General features: G+C 37.3%; 1 protein-coding gene across 1 annotated transcript in view; it reads left to right on the top strand.

Annotated features, from left to right (window-relative positions):
• LOC108708347 (dynein beta chain, flagellar outer arm) overlaps positions 1-20,278 on the top strand; it is a 242,968-nt gene that overhangs the window by 136,060 nt on the left and 86,630 nt on the right. The window contains exons 78-79 of the mRNA XM_018246944.2: positions 1,145-1,360; positions 4,254-4,329. Coding sequence (XP_018102433.1) covers positions 1,145-1,360; positions 4,254-4,329 — 292 coding nt within the window. The remainder of the gene's footprint in view (positions 1-1,144; positions 1,361-4,253; positions 4,330-20,278) is intronic.

Below are 20,278 nucleotides of genomic sequence, written 5' to 3'. Positions count from 1 at the left end.
GTCAATCCCTGCACTGGCTTCCGTTACCTTTCAGAATCAAATTCAAATTGATGACACTGACTTTCAAAGCACTTCATAACTCTGCCCCACCCTGCATCTCTGAACTCATTTCTTTATACTCACCCAATCGCTTACTACGCTCCCCTACTGACCTGCTACTCAACTCTTCTCTCATTACCTCCTCACATGCTCGCATTCAAGACTTTGCAAGGGCTGCACCCCTCCTCTGGAACGCTCTCCCACGGTCTGTCTGACTTTCTCCGAACCTTTCTGCTTTCAAGAAATCTCTGAAAACGCACTTCTTTCGAGAAGCCTACCCTCACTCTGCTTAACTACCAAATGCAACACTGCATACAATACCACATTTCTCACCAACTTAATTCGATCTTGCCCACTCCCACACCTTGTGTATTACTCCCTTCCCTTTAGACTGTATGCCTATGCATAGGGCCTTCCTCACCTTTTTGTACCTGTATTGATTGTGATGTTTGTTACTCCATATGTTCTATGTATGTAATTCATGTGATGTAGTTGTATAATCACATCTACTTTACAGTGCTACGCAATATTTTGGCGCTATATAAATACATGTTAATAATAATGGTGGCTAATTAATATCCATATAAGTTTGAAGGTCAAAAGGTGGATGAGAAAAACAAATTGCCAATTGTTAACCATAAATTTCAAATGGATTTTTAATTCTTGTTTTTAAATAGTGACTTATAATGTATACATTCAGTTTGCTGAGACATATTCAATTGTTACGCATTTCATTTCCAGAAAATACTATTGTGTAATGATTCCTGGCAACAAATATAAATTGATTTGGCATTGAGCTCATAACCCTCATCACTGGGGAGTTTCACCTGTGAATCAGCACATTTCTACCTAATTAGATTACCATTCACTAGAAATGATGTTCTATGTACATCTTAGAGTAGATAACACTATTACAATGTTGTGAGAATGTATTGTATGAATTATTGATTTTTTTTCTACTGGACTATATTGAAAAAGAAACTATAGCATTTTCTTTTACATATTGCAGAGGTAAGACTTTGGGAAAGGTCTTGGGTATTACAAAAATATGTAGAATTGCATTTTACATAATAAATAACCCTGTGTTGTGTTTTATTTCTAACAGGTGTTTGAGATACTCGAAATCACCAAATCAAATTATCAAAGCCTGATGCAAGCTAGGGATAGTTTGTATCCACTGGCCCATCGAGGATCTGTCTTCTATTTTATATTGAAATCTCTGCGCTCCCTTGCAGCAGAATATTATTTTAACTTAGAGTCCTTTCTCAGGCTCTTTGATGCAGTTATTGGAGCACAAGCTGATGGACAAGCCCTCATTAAGGTATGAAACAAATAGGTCATTTGTGTTTTGATCTACAGATTTACAGATTTTTCAATCAAATACTATTTTTTTAGTGCAATTTAAAATTCATTCAAACTAATTTATAAATTTATAAATTTTACATACAAATTCATAGGGTAATGCAGTAAAAGATGGAACTTTTCATCTGTCATTACATTATCCCAATGAAATGAATGGGGATAAGTGTTGGGCAAATCTGTTCCGTTTCGCCAAAAAAATTCACGAAACTACGAAAAATTTGCGAAACGCATTAAAGTCAACGGACGTCCGAACAATTTTGACATGCACCAATTTATGTATTTAGAACACCAACAAATACACTATTTTTAGGTAACAAATGTCCCAATTTTCATTCTACAGTTTTGCAGAGAGCCACGAATGTCATTTGATCTCTTCTATTGTTCATGTTTAAAAGCTGAAATCATTCTATTCTACAGAGCTGTTATCTGCTGTTTAAACATGTGCTTTTTTGGCCTTTTCAACTTGAATGGCTGCCCCCATGGCAACAGAGCAGCATATTTATATAAACTGTAGTAGTCTTTCTAAAGCAAACATAGCAATTTTAGCAGTGCAGGGTAGCAGCACATTATGTCTAAATGCATGAAAAACACTTTCAGTGTTGTTGGGCCTTTTACAGCTTTTTATTCATAATTATAGGATGCTACTAAATGACAAATAACTTAATTATCCAGAATACTCGGGACCTGGGCCATCCCGGATAATGGATCTTTCCATAATTTGGATCCCCATACCTTAATTCTACTAGACAATCATAAAAAACATTAAACAAACCCAATAGGCTGGTATATCTTAGTTTGGACCATGTAAAAGATTGTTTTTATTATTACAGAGAAAAAGGAAATCATTCTTAAAAATGTGGATTATTTGGATAAAATGGAGTCTATGGGAGATGGCCTTTCCGTAATTACAAATTACAAGTATGTGATTTGTTATCATCACAAGTCCATTTTATCCAAATAATCCAAATTTTTAAACATAATTTCCCCTTTCTCTGTAATAATAAAACAGTACCTTGTACTTGATCCCAACTAAGATATAATGAATCCTTTTTGGAAGCAACACCAGCCTATTGGGTTTATTTAATGTTTAAATGATTTTCAAGTAGACTTAAGGTATGATCTAAGTTACAGAAAGATCTGTTATCTGGAACACCCCAGCAGTCCCAAGCATTCTGGATAACAGGTCCCATAGATGTATACAGGATATGATGCCTCAAACCTCTGAATGCAGAAATAAACACAGTTATTTATTTTCCCATACTGTAGTATTGCTTGCAGCTTTTAAAAGAGAAAAAAAAATCACCCATGGCATATATAGTGTATGCTGCTCATGTATCTCTGCCATGCAGGAACAAGAAACAGAAATGATACCTTCCGTGGCAGATCTTAAGTGATAAACTGTAGAGCAATTTAGAAATATGATTGTTTTTGAGATGCTGAACTATCCAGAGATTATTGCGCACTCAGCTGGTGAGGTCCCATGCTCCCTAATTCCTTCTGCACAAAGGATATGTAGTGAGCACATGTTTTGTTTCTCCTCTAAAACACTTGAGAAAAATGTCATGCGTTGGCTCTGATGGAATCTAAAGAGCATAAAACAGTGTAAAATAGCTTGTCGTCAGACTCCATGGGAATAACTCCTGTCGGCTGTGAATTATTTGGTCTGTGCAATGTAGTGCATGAAATCTTAATATCACCACTACAGCCAGTGTGGGCTGGTATTATTGATTGCATTTAGATTTAGATGTTCTGCCTAATAATTACTCTTCTTCCAACTTCCATCTGCCTAATGGCATTTTTTTGCACAGGTACACTGTAGATATAACATGTCCTTCAAATACACAGCTTATTCTGCATTGTAACAAAATATAATAGAGGAATATAAGTAAGAAGTCTTGAAAAAGACATTTTAAAGCTCCAGTGTCTGACTGTTGATGTATTATTCTTGCATTATCGGAACCTCTCACTGTGGACTATTAGCCTTTCTTAGCTGTTCAGCAATATCCAATATTGTAGATTTTTCCCCCAAGTTGCTCTGTAACATGGCAATTATCTGTACCATTCTCTCTTCAGCTAAAAAAAGTTGGGCAACAATTTAAACCGTTTGATTTCCACTGACCTTGTCATACTGATTCTGTCATTGAAAGAGCATATATTCAGCAAGCACATTCCTGGGATTTCATTTTCTGTTAACCATCTGATAGAGCAGTTTGTTAAAAATAACACTGTGTCATGACTTGGTGCCCTTTTATACATTACGGAGCCTTTCAATATCAAACTAGGACAAAAGCTCTACTAGACCTCTGGAAAGCAATGTCACTTTTTGCACAAGTTTTCTATTTTTCTGAAAAGAAATGCTCACAAAGCCAGTGCAGGTACTGGCCACTTACAAATTTTTACAATGCACAACTTTTCAAATATATAGCCAGCAGATCGAGGATACACTTGTAGTTTATTTTCCTTTCATTTCAGTCTCTGTTGACCTTGTATTTTTCATTGTCTGCAGGCAATTATTGTTTGCAATCCTACTGCACAGTTTAGTTTAGTGAGATGTAATAATAAGCATTTATTATGATTTTCCACCAGTGTTACTTACAGTTTACACTTGGCCCCAGCTCTTTTTATTGAATATTAAGTATTGTTCTATATGCATGCAGCGAGTACCACTACCAAAGATAAAATAAGAAAAAAATCATTCTTGTGTCTAGCTATTTGTGATGTGACAAAACAGTATATTGGAGACATTTGTAAAAGGAAACCCCAGTTAATTACTGTTCTGGCAAAGATTGTTAACTTGCTATTATTAGTATTATTATTAACATCTTTTTCTCATTTTGTTATTCTTGGTGCAGAACGAGGATGTAACCATGTCAGCAGCTTTCTCTGCAAGTAATCAAGAAAATGATTGCCGGTCCACCAGCACAGAAGGTAAAAAATTTACCAACAAATGCAGTTAAACATGATTTGTTGTTTGGTTTTAAAGAATTTTTAGGGTGTGGTATTAGTAAGCAAGTGTATTATTGCTTGACTTAACAAACCTGCTTCTTGCAGTAATCATTTGGAGAGAAAAGTCAGTGCCTTTGCAAGCTAGTACAGGTAGAACATTGGTCACACTGGCCTCTTTTACCCAGCAGAATGAAGGGAGAGGCTTTATTGCAACTATACCACTCTACGACATGTATTAATATAAAAATAGAACACCAGCATTTCTTGCAAACAAACAAAACTGGATTTATTGTCAAAGACACTTCACAGGGTTAATACTCACAGATCCAGAAAAATTATGCAAACAAAAGTATGATTGAAGGCAGAGTAGAGACTTGACTTGGTTAAGTTTCAAGATGTACCTTTAGGATACCAGCAATAGTGGTCCAGATTGCCTATGACAGAAATGGTTCAGGGAGTAGACCATAACCTGAATCCATCTTTAGCACAGCAGTTAGGCTAGTAGTGCCTAAGTGTAGTAGTGCTCTTATTAAAGAGCTCGGTCCAGCTATCAATCCTTGTTGGAACAGAAGCTGCTCATTCCAGCTTGTCTTAAATTCCTATAATGTACTGTTGATAAAACTATGTTACCTTGTGCATGGGGTCCCTATTCCCTGACTTATACTAGAAGGCTTGTCCCTCTCGGTGTCACGTATAACAACCCAATCCAGAACAGTGACTGGATTCCTGTCTAGGTGTGCTCTTCTACCTGTAACAGACACTTTTGGATTCAGGCCTGGCCCTCAGCTACTCAGGTGCTGCCAGGACTTATCACATGAGAATGCACTCCCATAGGAGCAGGAAAGGGTGCTAAACATATACTTTGAGGAAGTAGCCAGTAAGGAAAGAGTTGGACGTAGTCAGACAGGCAGGGTCAGAAACAGATAACAAGAGAAGAATCGTGAGGCAAAATCAAGGTCAGGAACAAGCCATGGTCAGAACCAGGAAGTCACACAGGGGACAGGACCAGGTAGCAGGAGTATAAAGAGAAACAATCAGAGGGAACAGAGCACCTACGACCAGCACGCTTGACTGATAACGGCAGTGAGTGAGTGCAGAGCAGGGGGTTATGTAGCATGGCTAAGGGCAGGACTCCACGGACAATTCCAGTGCGATCCAACGCGCTGCGCAAAAACGCGGGCGTCACGTCGGATGCAACAGAAATAAGGTAAGTAATGCTATTGTCGGATCATGTCGCATTGTTGATGTGACGCGACACAACTGTCGCGTCAATGCTGCGACACGATCCGACAATAGAATTACTAACCTGATTTCCGTCGCATCCGACGTGACGCCTGCATTTTTGCGCAGCGCGTCAGTTCGCGACGGAATCGTCCGTGGAGTCCTGCCCTAATACTGAGCATCTGTGGCCAGATTATCAACAGCTGAGTTCACCATCCTACCAGGAAATACAAGGATACCAGTAATAGTGAACCAGGACCTTAGCTGTCTGCCTGTATAGCACAGCAGTATAGGAGACTACATAGCAACCTGCGGGTCACTGGTTCAAACCCAGACAGGATGTTACACTAGGGCAGAAATCTTTACTAGGTCTTATTGCCACCAGGCTCCCCCGACACAGCCATCTGGAGAGAAGAAGGAAGACCAAACAGAAAGAACCATCCCTTCCCAATCACTATATTAAAGTGTGACAGGAAGTATTCACTATTTTTAATAGCCAATAACATAGATAAGAGGACTTAGATACATAGGGGGTTATGCAAAAAGGCACTAAGTTTGCCCAGAAGCAGTAATTCATAGCAATCAATCAACAGGTAAGATTTAATGGTCACCTGTTTTAAAAGAAAACTTAATGGTTGCTACGGGTTACTGCTACTTGTCAAAGTTAGTACCTTTTTATTACACATGAGGGATGGTAGGGAGGTAGGGCATTTAAAGCTATAGGGGGCTATTAACCCCATGGGTCCCTACACCTGCCTAGCCTGCTATCATTTCAACATATGTATCACTATGTATAAAACTAGCCTTCTACTGTTTAGTCCTCAAGGGAAATAGACCTGCAATTTATAATTGTTGCTAAGCTTACAGCCAGTATCTGCTGGGGTCTTAAGTTTGATTTCAGCCAGGGCACCATCTGCAAGGAGTTTGTATGCTTTCCCAATGCTTGTGTGGGTTTCCCCCCACAGACTGGGTAAAGTAAGGCGCTGACAACAAGTAAGAGCTGTAACTATTTAACATGGCTTAATGTCAGTAAAGGGGTGCTCAGGTTCAAGGCCAGAAAATAGAAATACCAATATGATGACAATGTCCTTTGCTCGATTGCGTGTAGTACAAACCAGAGCCTGTGTGAGAGCTACTTATAAATTGTAAGACCAGCCTTTCTTTTGAGATGTGTTTGCAAATCTTGCGAGACAAGGGTTAATATGCTCAAAAGCCAGCATTTCAATTGTTCTGGTTATGGCTTTCTGTAAAGACAATGTAAAGATTTATAGAACATTCAATAATAATAACAGCTTCAATAAGAATGCAAGGCTTCAGGAAAATATATAGTGAACTGCTTTGCGTGTGTGGTATATTGTGCATGCACAATATACCAAAGTTAAGGTTTTAACTCAGACAAGTGTGATATACAAAAATCATGTTTATTTGTTTTTACTGCTTTAGATTTCTTTTGCCAGAGACAGGAGCTATTATTACAATACATCTTGTATGCTTCCAAATACCACTAGCTGGAAACCCAATCAATGGACCTCTAGATTACACTGTTTACTTTATACTATAATTAATGGCAACTAATAGCAACTAATAGCAGAATTGATTACAAATTTTGGCACCACACATTCACAGGCAACTGTTTTTTTTCTATGGGTTACAAAATAGACTTTAATAGCTATTATTCTAAGGATAAAAATGTATAAAATAGCATTTTTATAATTATAGAGCTGCTTGATAAATATCATTGATCCTCTATAACTTTTAAATACTTTGAGATGGAGAATGCAGACGGTCTTTTAGCATCTCGTGGCTTTATGGTGATGACAACAAATAAAATAACCTTCCAAGGGATTCAAATAACCGAATTGCCAAGTAAAAAGTGATTCTTTAATATGCTCAGTCAGTACAACATCTTGGATAGGTTACATGTATGACTAAAATGCTGATATAAGGCCAGATTCATGCTGTGATAATTGTGTGCAGCTGCTGACCATTTCTCACTTTCATGTAATGAGCCATTTTATTTACCCTGGAGATGTTTAGCAAGGTATTTGGGAATACACTGGTTGAAAAAGTTCAGAGACAGAGAAAAGCTATATTGCAAAGTAAAAATGAGAAACAACAATAGGAATGAATAGTCAGCTGGCAACTGTGGGTTTAAATGCAAGGAGAAGAACTGGTGGAAAATTGTCATAGAGAAACAGTGATTGAGTTCAGGATTGGGTAATATAATCAGGAAAATATGTAGTGTACAGGGCTCTAAAAGAAATGAAAAAAACAAAACAAATTAAAAATATAATTATTAGGAACTGAACACATTTAGGAAGCAACAATAATGTTTATCTGGTGTTTTTGGAGTATGAAATATGTTGGCATAAATATACCAATTCATTACTTAAAGTTATTTTAATATCTGTAAAAAACTGAACAAACAGTTTATTGATGCTTGTGAATTTTGATAAAATTGTTATCACCCCACTCTCACTCTCAAAAGCTATGGTACAAGAGGTTAAGTAATATAAGGTTCAAAGTTTGTTACAGTTCTCAATTAGTCAATTAGCAGACAGCATTTCACAGGCACCTGTTTAAAATCAAAAATCTTATTGGTTGCTATTGCTGCACCTAAGACAATTTTGTGCTTTTTTTTTTCCTTATGGGATGTTAAAGGTTCAGGTTACTTCTTATAGATTTTTTGAACCTTTTTTTTTTGCTGGAGGGATGATTTACAGACCTTTGCCACTGGGCTTATCACTTTCACAAGGGCTGTTTATTATAAGTTTATGTTTGATAATTGTTGAATTTGGATAGACCCATTGACAATAGATCGAATAGTCTTTGAGTATTAAGTTGTTACTCACCACATAAGGGAAAAGTCCCAGTTGCACCGCCCTGAGAAAATACAATGAAGCAGGCACTCAAAATGAAGGCAATCTTCCATCAGGCAATTGTAGCAAAATAAAACTGTTTATTATGTCCCCAGCCTTACACCTTTCGTGTTACCAACACTCAATCATAGCCTATGACTAAGTGTTTGTAACCTGAAACGCGTAAGGCTGTGGACATAATAAACTGTTTTACTTTGCTACAATTGCCTGATGGAAGAGACCCATTGACAAGCCTACAGTGGGTTTATTGAGAAAATATGATGCATTTTGGGGGAAAAACATGTCTTCTTTTGTAAATGACCCCCAGGGCCTCTTCAGTAAGAAAGATTGAAAAATGTCTGAATCACTAAGACACTCAGGCCTTTTGTTATAAGCTTTCCCTCAGCGCCTGTCTCTGATGCAAAATCCCTCCTCTACCCACTGACTCTGTGTTTCTGTTCTTTTCGTTATGTTTCTCTGAGAGGCTTTACACATTCTCCTTATGGATGCAATAAACGCCTTTCATTCCCTGTGTGCGGTTACAAACTGTGCTGAAAGACAGAACCATAAAACTCCAACCTTTCAAGTGTTGTGATATTCTACCAGTGTGCTGGCAGGGAAGCGTATGATGTATTGCATTCATTATCAGCAACAGGGGATAAATAAAAATAACTGCGACCCGACATACTGCGCTGCAATTAAAATAATAAGTAACACGCTGTAAGGATTAATGCCTAAGTTTTCCTTTGAAGACTTGTCAATTTGCTCACATTTATGCATATTCTCAGATCTCATGTGTATAACGTATAATGTTTTAAATATTCCATTGCTCTGCTTTGCCAAAACTATCGCTTGCACTCTGCTTCTAAGCCATTTGTTTTTTTGGTGCAGTTATCTCAATGTCTAATCCTTATTATCCTTATAAAATTAGTATAATATGACCTTGTGCTCATTGTTTATTTTGCTCTAATATGCTAATAGTTGTATAAGTTCCTACGGATGTACATTCCTGTGAAACCATACTGTAACAGAGAGAACCAATACTAATGAATTTTTCATGTACATATGGAAAGATTTTAGTTTTCTTCCTTACATATATGAGGAACATCTGGGGCTTGTTTTAACCTTTTTTATGTTTTGAGTGATTTCTGCAACATGGGACAGTTGTTTGGCCCCATGCTAAAGCCCTGAGCCTTTTTTTGGAACAAAAAGGCAAAAATATAAAATGAGTCCCAGGTAGAACATTGCGTCTTGGAAACACAAAGAATCTTGCTTATGGTAAGACATTGTAAACTTGCAGCCACAGAAGGATGGTGCATCTAATACAAAAGGTGTTACGTGAGCAGATTAGATAGAGTGAAAACGCACACAGTGGTTTTGCATAATGAGGTGTGCGAAATCCCTCTGGAGGTTGTTAAAACAGACAGACAGCCTGTGGTAAACAACAAGGAAGGTAGACTTTGAAAGCAGATGGCTTTGAAAACCTGGCAAATGTCTGCATTATACCTAAAAAAATCTGTTATTCTGGGACAAGGCTCATTTTTTCCCTCTCCCTCCTTCCTTGCATGCATAATTTAAACTTGGATTTCAGATAATACAGTTCTGTTTATAATTAAACATTAGTTGTACCAGATGAATGCAAACATGTTGAAGGATGAAAGAGATTAGCACCTAAATGGTTTAATTAATACACACTGAATAGTACAAACCGGCCGTAATATGCTGGTTTTTCCTACAAGGGTTGTAGGTATTGGCACACGAGGGAAGGCGTATGCTGACCTGGTCATATTTGGTCCGCATTATATAGTGGGGGTCAGTTATGACTTCATGTGCAGTGGGCTAAGTGTAGTTTTGACACAAGTGCCATGGTGTTACCCTTAATGCAGTGTTTTTTCACATGATTACAGAATAATTGAATCACCAGGGGGAGATTTGCATGATGCAGTTGCAGCCAATGCATCAATATTCACACAATTGTATTGTGACGCAAATCAGATGTAATTCTGTAAGTCTGGTTGGCATCATTTCTGGCCTTCAGCTTGAGAGAGAGGTGTGTGCCCCAACCTAGTGCAACTATATAGAATTGCAAAAATCACATGATAATGCAGTTAGCTTTAATGAATCGGGATTATTCAGTTTGCAGGGCAGTTTAGCTGCCCTGCAATGGCACCTGGAGTCATAAATGACTCTTTATATCGGATGCCCTAAAAACTCTGGATTATGGCCACGGGATTGGGAAGAAAAAGAAAGGAGCAAGAGGATCACTTGTTTGCAAGTGCTCCAGGCTGGTGCTCTTGTTAGCATTTGGCACCCTCCATCTAATGGAGTTTTCTTTCTATTTCCAGGCTACCAGCCAACTCTATTGCCAGGCAGTCAACTCATGGAGTCAGGTGGACAAGTGCCCACAGTGAGCCATACCAACCAGCTACTTACATTAATGCAAATTTTGTGTGTGCAATTCTGTGGAAACTCTGCTGCTCAGGAATTTCATATAAGACACAGTTATGGAAATCAGATGGAGCCCACACTGCAAAATGTGCTAACTGCTTTTGGTTTATTGAGATCTCCACACAACATTTTGGGGGATCAACCCCCTTTCTCAAGTGCTCTTGAGAAAGGGGGTTGTCCCCCTCAAACGTTGTGTGGAGATCTCAATAAACCAAAAGCAGTAAGCACAGTACAGAGAGCTAGATTTTTTGGATCACATGGTTGTTGGATTCGGCCCACTAATGGATCTCATGATGTCACACAATGTTGCCTGTAGAACACTAAGGTAGATCAACGGGGCAACATAAAAATTCCAGTTTGTAGTATTCTGCTTTCATTCCACCATGCCAAACTATATATCTAATTTTAAATCAATAGACTTTGAGGGGAGACAAGTGGGGGCAAAGGCTGGTTTGACAGTTTTGACCGGCACAAGATGTGTGATGCCAGCTCTGCAACTGAGTTTATCAAAGTGATAATCAGCGGTATTGCTCTTAATAAGCAGCTGGCCAAGGGAGCAAGTCTTGTGGGCCACATAAAAATAGTTATAGGTATATTCAGAATATGGAATTTTGTATCCTTACAATATGATTTATCTTTTTCTTTCCATTACATTCTAAATCCAACATCCCTGCATACTCATATAACTCTAAAGTAACTCATCTGATTGCTTTTCCTTGCAGTACTAACCCTATTGCTATAATATGTGTGTCATCTGCAGAGAGACATGCCATGCATATCAGGCTATTATGATAAAAGTTCTATTGCATATGAGTTTCATTCATTGCAATGGCTTTCACAGTGCACAATGGGAATAAATTGCTAAATAAAAATTGAAAGCCTTTCCACACTAGAGGGCAGTACTGTACCATACACACATTTATGGTCCAGAAACATGTATAAAATTAATGGATTTGGATTTCTCAACTCCAAGCGATTCCACTTTTGACATCGATTGACACCACATCATTTACAAAGCTAGACAGGGCAATGGATTTACTGTGAAGCGAAACCTGGGTTTCCTTTGTACAGTTTTATCCCAAAGCCTTTATAATTTGATAAACCATTAACATTTTGCTTAATTTTCAGATAGACACATGCTGATTGATACCTAGCAGACTGCAAAGCATTTTGGTAATCACAGCAATTGTTTCTCCCACTCCAGAATACAATAGAGAATAAATCATAGTAGTTTTACAGTTCTGCCTACTTTCTGCATACGCCTAACGTTAATAATGTTGAAGGCTTTTTTTAGAGATGCTATAAATGTTGATGCAGGGCACGATTAATGTCACACACTTTATTATTACAATGCATTTTAACCCCAAGTAATTATTTAAATATACTAGATTTTAAGTTTCAGGGAAAAAAGAAAACACTTAGGGGCAGATTTACCAAAGGGCGTCAGTTTGGTAGCGTTACCACCCGCAGGGACATTACCAATTTACTAACGGGTGTAGGCGCAAATTTGCTAGCGAAAGAGACAGGCGCCAGCGGTTATTCACACTCGCGACATTTTGCACTGGCGAATTGACGTTACTCTGCAAATTCAGACCAGTTGAATGAAGTGCATTAAAGTAACTAGATCTTCCTCAATCTTCTATGACTTACATTATTTTCTGTGAGCCGAAAAGTCCAAAAGACGCTGGTGTTTTTTTCTTTTTTCTTCCTGATTGCCTGCAAAAGACCTAACAAACTTTTTTTGGTAAACCAGTTTCCCCCATGCATTTGCTAACATGTGGACCATTATTTTTACAGTGGGCACATGTGTAGGGCATTGGAATCTCTATTGTCTTTATTAAGCTTCCCTGGACAAGTGTTTTAAAAAGTGTAATTTGTAAGTATATGCACCAACATTTAACATAAAGACGTCCACACAACTTTAAATTTCCGGCCCTATGCAAATTGACCTGATCGCAAGATCCCTAACCAGGTTTCGCTAGGCAGAAATTAACGCTAGCGCATCTTCACTATCGAATGCTCGCATTGCAAAAGTAACGCTACAAAAAAGTCGCCAGCATTCGGCATTTTAGTGAATTAGCGCAGTCTGATTGGAAATTGGTGCCTGGCGAGGTGTTATGCAGGGTGTGAAGTGGATGCTGGTGAATTTTCGCCAGTTAGTAAATCTGCCCCTTAATCTGTGCAGTGTTTTGTAAAAATTAATCCCTTTCTCACAGTTTCCCATCTAGTTCCACTAGTATAGTTATCCAGTGATTTATCTAAACTGACAAATACAGATTAAACAGCTATGATTCCTGGATCTGGTATACACATTCACACCTACAGTATTTTACCCCCATTGAAACGAATGCTGTCCCATCCATATCTAGAAATCATGGATAATTATATACATGGTAAAATCCTTGCAACTTTTGGTTTTAATTATTTATGTTTTATGGTTGCAAGGGTAAATAAAACCCTAGCAACCAGATATATGCTGAAATACCAAAGCAGAGAGCTGCAGAAGAAAAGGCCAAAAAACTGAAAAATCACAAAAATATTAAAACCAGTTGTAAATTGTCTTAGAATATCAATGTTTACATCACACTAAAAGTTAATTTAAAGGTGAATAACCCATTAACTAAAGTTTACCTCTAATTAATAATAAATACATTAAATTATGAGTTAATCAGTGATGTTTCCCATGATATATTGTACAGCAGTAGCAGCTGCCCTCTTTTAAATAGCCATTGGCGTGGATGGAGCCTGATCTCTTACTGGAGCAGCATCAACCTTGGCCACACTACACCCCTATAAGCATGACACCTATAGCTTACAGCAGCGACCCCAACCAGTGGCTTGCGAGGAACATGTAGCTCCCTAACCCCATGGATATTGTTCCCAGTGACCTGAATGCAGGTTCTTTTTGAATTCAAGGCTTGGTTTTGGTTGCAAAAAAAAACAGGTGTGCTGCCAAAAAGAGATGTCCTTGGGCTACCAAATAGCCAAACAAAGCACTTATTTGGTACCTCCAGGAAAATGTTCATGCTTGTGTTGCTCCCTAACTCTTTGTTCATTTAAGTGTGGCTCAGGGATAAAATAAAGTTGGGGAACCCGTGCCCTACAGCATACCTTACAATGCCCCTTGCTACCTAATGAACAACAAAACACTGATTGGAATGCAGTGTAAATTATTAATGTAACAAATAATTAAATCATTGTGTACAATAGTAACATAAAACAGTTAAATTAATTTGTAAAATAAAACTTTAAGACATCAAATCACCCAAAGTCAATTTTGTAGCTGCACCAATAGAACCCATTGTGCACAGCCTCCTGCTTTCATCAAACCTCAATATTCACAATCCTTATTGTAACCTACCCATCTTCCAGAAATGGCTACCCCTCCTGGAGACGTCGACCCTGTTATGACTTTGTAAAACTTGAAAATATTCCTATATTAGAGTATATAACACATGTGCCATGAGTGCTAGTATAGGACAATGTTACAGCCATATAGGAAAGGATGCTTATCCTTTTGTTGTCTACCACAAATGACATACAATCCAGGTATTTTGCCATCTCAGGCAAAGCTAGTTGCTGACCAAAAACAGACAAAATATTTCTGGGCACGCTCCAGCAAGATATACAGCCTTCAGCAGCAGGGAAACCTCATTGATACATTTTTTTTCTACTGGGCCAGCACTGGCAGCCTGGTATCCTTCCATGTTAGTAGGATAGCCATTTTGGTGTACTACAACATTTGTAGATAGAACAGTCTCTGGTACAAATTGAGGATACTTGGTTCTGTATGGCCCATTAGGCACAGCTATGGGGAATGTATATTCAGGAGGGAAAATCTAGTTTGTATAAAATACAAGACTTTGGTTCAGAAGCACTGTATATGTGAGCAACCCAGAATACATGGGTAAATGTGTTCTACTGCCTGTAACCTGGTACTCAACCACCAACATTCTAACACCACAGGGATCCAAGATTATTCCAATAAACAGAACTAGAATGCTTCTTGATTATAAATCCATGAGAAAATGAGAGTAAAAACATTTGTAAAATTATTGTATTTTAATATATTTAATATATTGATTTAGCTTTGCAGCTTTGCTCTTAGTGGCACCTTCAGTGACTAGGCTTGGGCGAATTTGACCTGTTTCGTTTCGACAAACCGCTGACACCCATTAAATTATTTTGACGCACAACGCCATACAAGTCTATGGGCATCATTTTCCGTGGTGAAACAAGGCGAAAAAATTCGCCAATCCCTATCAGTGACATATGCATGCTTTGACATAGAAAAAAATGGTTATGGTGGATTTGTAATTAAAGCATTGTGTAATAAATGATAATTATTGCTATTAATAGAGTGTAGGGTCACTTACAGTTTCATGTCTCCATACCTGTAGCCCACATGAAACCATTGTTCTCTGTGGGATACTATAAGAACTTGTAGAATGTTCAATAAATCTCCCCATGGGTATAGTTAATTGCCTTGAAAGTAAATCAGGAATCACAGTTGGATGAATAATGACTGCAGTAAGTAACAATGGTACCCACATATTTATAGGCTGGTTGTTCCTTTTTGTTCTTCATATTCAGGTTAAACAGTTAGAATTCAAAGAAAAGGATAATGTTTGGGTCAGCAGCAAATTATCCAACAGTGATTGTACTTTTTGTTTCTCTGTTCAAACTCTTGCTTAACAGTCACATATCTGGCAAATCCTGTAGGTTTTAATATTTAATTTGCAAATTCATTTTAACCTGAAACAGCATTTTCCCCATCAGCAAGCTTGGCGATAACAATATGCTGAAAGTGATTAACTGTATCTTTGCATTGTTTATTCATCTAGCAACAAGGCTATTTGTTTATAGACGGGAAAACACAATACAACTCTAACGTTTCTTAGATTTTCATCAAAAATGATTTATGGGCTTTCTGTATTTGCTGTTTTAATTACCATATGAATGCAAAGTGACATTAGGTAATTAGCTGCACTATAATTGTAAGCTGGGAAACATTAATCTAAACTGCTACAGTGTTTTCTGTGAGTGTCTAGGAGCAAAGCGCTTGTGTAATATATAATAAAATGACGGCTTTGAAAGGATGCAGTTGACACAAGCACAGATTTATCTGCTTTAAGAGTTCCTTTGTGTACTTTATAATATTAACCTATCCAAAGCAAGTGTAATTAAATAAAACTGAAAGCTAAAAGTAATCATAAAGCACACACAAATACATTCATATTATTAATTTGTTTTAAAATCATTATTATTTAAGAAGATAGGGTCACAGAAGACGCCATATTTCTTCTATTTTGTCCAAAGCATGACTTAACATTTTATATGTTTAAAGTAGCTGTAGAATTTAATCTCATGTACGGACCAACTAAGCTTTTTGTCTTCAAAACTCCTGAACAATTCCATTTGTCCTCCAGCCTCACATTCCATTACAATTATGAAGTTTTTGGGATTTTATTTGACTGATAAAAGCCAAAATAAAGGACTGGATCTAACAAAGACCTGTTCACTGTTTGTACATGGTCATTAGACACCATAGGGTTGCTTGAGGACAGAATCTCTCCATATTTTTCATTTTCTCTCATTATAGCCTATAATATGTTCTCATGAATAATTGACCTCCCTTCTAGAGCAGCACCATATATTCTGGGTTTTCTGTTAGACAACTAATACTATTAAAAATGTTTTACTTTGTTACAAACATTTTTCAGCCAGCAATATTTTTGTCAGATGTTCCCAAGAGTCAACATGCCATCTCTTAGATCCTTAAAGACCTAGTTTGTCTTTATGTTAACTTTTAAATTAGGTCCTGGCAGCCAGAAAACTATTGCTCTTATTGTTATTTTGTATCTTTCTGTTCAAGCCCTTCCGTATTCTATTTCCAGTCTGCCATTCAAATCACTTCCTGGTTGGTACGATCAATTGCACTTATTGGTATAAGGGAAACCTGTGTTAAAAAAAACTGTCTTAAGGTGTTGCAGGACTTTGATCCCATATAGGGTTTACATCACTACACTTTGTTGGTTAAATTTATTGTTTGCTTTTCTCTGACTTTTCTCTACTGACTTCAGTTATCCATAAAGTATATAGTAAATTAACGGGGCAATATTCCCCATGTTCCACATGATTTTGATGAATAGGGCTTTTTCCAAATTTAATCTTTTGCCTATTTTAATCACAAAAATGTTTTACTTTTTAGAGCATTTTTTTTAACAGAACAAACAGTGAGACTGAAGCTACTCCATGTTTGATCCTTGCGAGGAAGATAAAAATGACCTGTATACAGATAATCCCTCTGAATAATGGACTATTACTTATATGTAAACCAAACCAGTCACAGCCAAAGGGTGAATGGAGGGGTTTGCATGGGGGTTTATGTCCAAACACGACGAAGATTAAATTTCTTTTTTGCTATGTTTATCTCAAGAATTAACAAATATATATTTTTTATGATTAAAAATATGTTCTACATATGGAAGAGGAGGTTTACTGCACCTCCAATAATTTCGATTTTGAGAGCCATATCAATATTTACATTTTTAACCTTAAGGGGGTTATTTATCAAAGGTCGAGTTGTATTTTGCCTGAAAAATTCAAGATTTCAAGGGAATTATTTAGTCAAAACTTGAATTATAAGGTTAAAAAAACTGGAATTTTTTGAGATTTACTATACCCTGAAGCTGGAAATAGCTGAAATCCGAAAACACCATCTAAAACCTGTCAAGGTCAATCATTTGAAGATGTGTGTTGCCTTCATGATGTTTGAGTTGTTTTCAGTGTGTTTCACTCGTAAACTTGATTCATAGAGCAATTCCAGTTTATTTCAGTGGAAAACTTGATTAATTCAAGTTTTTACGTTTTTCACCCCAAATTCACTGATTTGAGTTTTTTTCCATTCAAGTTGTGAGTTCATTTGTGGTATAAAAAAACTTACAAAGCTCTAAAATTCAATCTTTGATAAATAACCACCTAAATGTACTGTAACCACCTACTATATATTCCTGTCCAAGTCTTCAGTTTCAATTAATCGTGATCTCTATGCACATTTCTTTTGTGACTTTTCTTTGACACTTATTGCTGATCCTTAAGATTTTTTCTCTTTACCTTATTAGCAGTTTCATGGAAAAAAATGGCACATTGGCTAGAGGCAATGCTTTCCAAATAAACTGTTCTATATACGCTCTCCAAGATCACACAATTATGTTCAAATTTCTTTTACTTTCATCTTATTTGAGTGCCTCCCAGGAACACTAAAAATTGGATAATCTCTTTGCACTTCTGTACCTGGAATTGCTACTCTATTAAGGAAACTTGTGCATTCTTTGGAGCGGCAAATTCCTTTCTATAAAGTTAATTTATGATTGTGGCAATATAAAAGCTATTTGGTGAGATTTTTTTTTTTATTGAATTAACTAGTTGTTTTGTAAAATTAGATTGGCTTGCACTGGGAAAGAAAAAACATCTAAGGTTATTACAGGTGCATAATTTCTCATGTATTTGGTTTACCTAAGCTTGATTTATGCTACTGAACAATGGCAAATATGTTAACTGCTACTTTTATCCATAGCTGAACCAGATATGTCGGGAAGCTGTTTTTTCATCTTGGTGTCTTGAATACAGTTTCTGTTTTAATATCACTATTTTATTCTATCAAAGGACACATATTTAATACATTTTTAAATATGTATATCTGAAAAAATACATTTATGGATATGCAAATTAGCAGTCAATTTGTTTCTGTTTTGGCCAAATCTCTTGTGGTGAGTTTTGTATTTGGCTTTATATTAAAAATTGTGGATTCAGGTCATCCCTATTAGAAAACCATTATTTGTAAGTGAAGCTTGATGCTATTCACACTTTTACTGCATTTGCCCTGGTGCAGTAACTCATATCAGGGCTTTGCTTTTATTATTCTAACTGCAGTAAACCAATAAAAAAAGCTACCGTATATACTCGAGTATAAGCTGAGTTTTTCAGCATCCAAAATGTGCTGAAAAAGTCTACCTCAGCTTATACTGGAGTCAGTGGGCAGTAGCTGAGATTGCAGTCACTTTTAATCATTCCTATACCAACAGTTCGCTTGGGGAGAGACTGCAATATCACACAGCGCCCTCTGTTGGGTATATGAAAGAATAACAGTGCGCCCTCTGTTGGTTATATGAAAGAATAACAGTGACTGCAATATCACACAGCACCCTCTGTTGGTTATATGAAAGAATAACAGTGGCTGCAATATCACACAGCGCCATCTGTTGGTTATATGAAAGAATAACAGTGACTGCAATATCACACAGCGCCCTCTGTTGGTTATATGAAAGAATAACAGTGTGCCCTCTGTTGGTTATATGAAAGAATAACAGTGCGCCCTCTATTGGTTATATGAAAGAATAAGAGTGACTGCAATATCACACAGTGCCCTCTTTTGGTTATATGAAAGAATAACAGTGACTGAAATACCACACAGCGTCCTCTGTTGTTTATATGAAAGATTAACAGTGATGGCAATATCACACAGCATCCAAAATAACTTTACTACTCAACTGCTGCAGTCTATAAAGGCCTGTCAAAAAGGGCCAAGTGCTGGAATATAGCCCCCAACTCCAAAGGGCACTCAATTCAAAAATTCAAAGATATATTTCCAGTCAATTCTCTAAGTTAAAAAATCACTTTTTATTCATCATAAATATTAAAAAGTAGGCATACAGACCAACCGATACTCCGCCCTACGCGTTTCGCACCCACAGGCACTTATTCATAGGCACGGAGTATCGGTTGGTCTGTATGCCTACTTTTTAATATGTATGATGAATAAAAAGTGATTTTTTAACTTAGAGAATTGACTGGAAATATATCTTTGAATTTTTGAATATCACACAGCACCCTCTGCACATGGTAGTGGGACAGTGAGACAATGCACACAGTAATCCGTTTGGCAATTCTCTGTTACCCTCAACTTTGCAAAGAAGTCCGGTTGATCGCTGGGGGGGGTCGCTTTGGCAGAATGTGCGCTGCTGGGAGACAGGGCTGTAGTTGTGTCTAGGCTTATACTCGAGTCAATAAGTTTTCCCAGGTAAAATTAGGCACCTCGTCTTATACTCGGGTCGGCTTATACTCGAGTATATACGGGTAATTCTAATATTTTGCTTAATGTGTTCATAAATGAGCCACACTATGAATTGGTCATATGCTCTCTGTGGGAAGACCTAAGGATATCTTAAATGTTAAGAGCTTATTTCTGTTGTAGCGCTTCCACCCCATAGAGATCCCAGGAACTAAATGTAAAATGGTCCACCTCAAGAACCTTTTAATATATTGTTATTATGACTAGGATTAGTGATGGGCGAATTTGCGCGAAACGGCGCCGGCGTCTTGTTTTTGACGCCGGCGCCCGT

Source organism: Xenopus laevis, chromosome 2L, assembly GCF_017654675.1.
Source record: "Xenopus laevis strain J_2021 chromosome 2L, Xenopus_laevis_v10.1, whole genome shotgun sequence".
NCBI classification, from domain to species: Eukaryota; Metazoa; Chordata; class Amphibia; order Anura; family Pipidae; genus Xenopus; species Xenopus laevis.
Note: the sequence above shows the minus strand (reverse complement) of the source record. Positions and strands in the feature narration are given on the sequence as shown.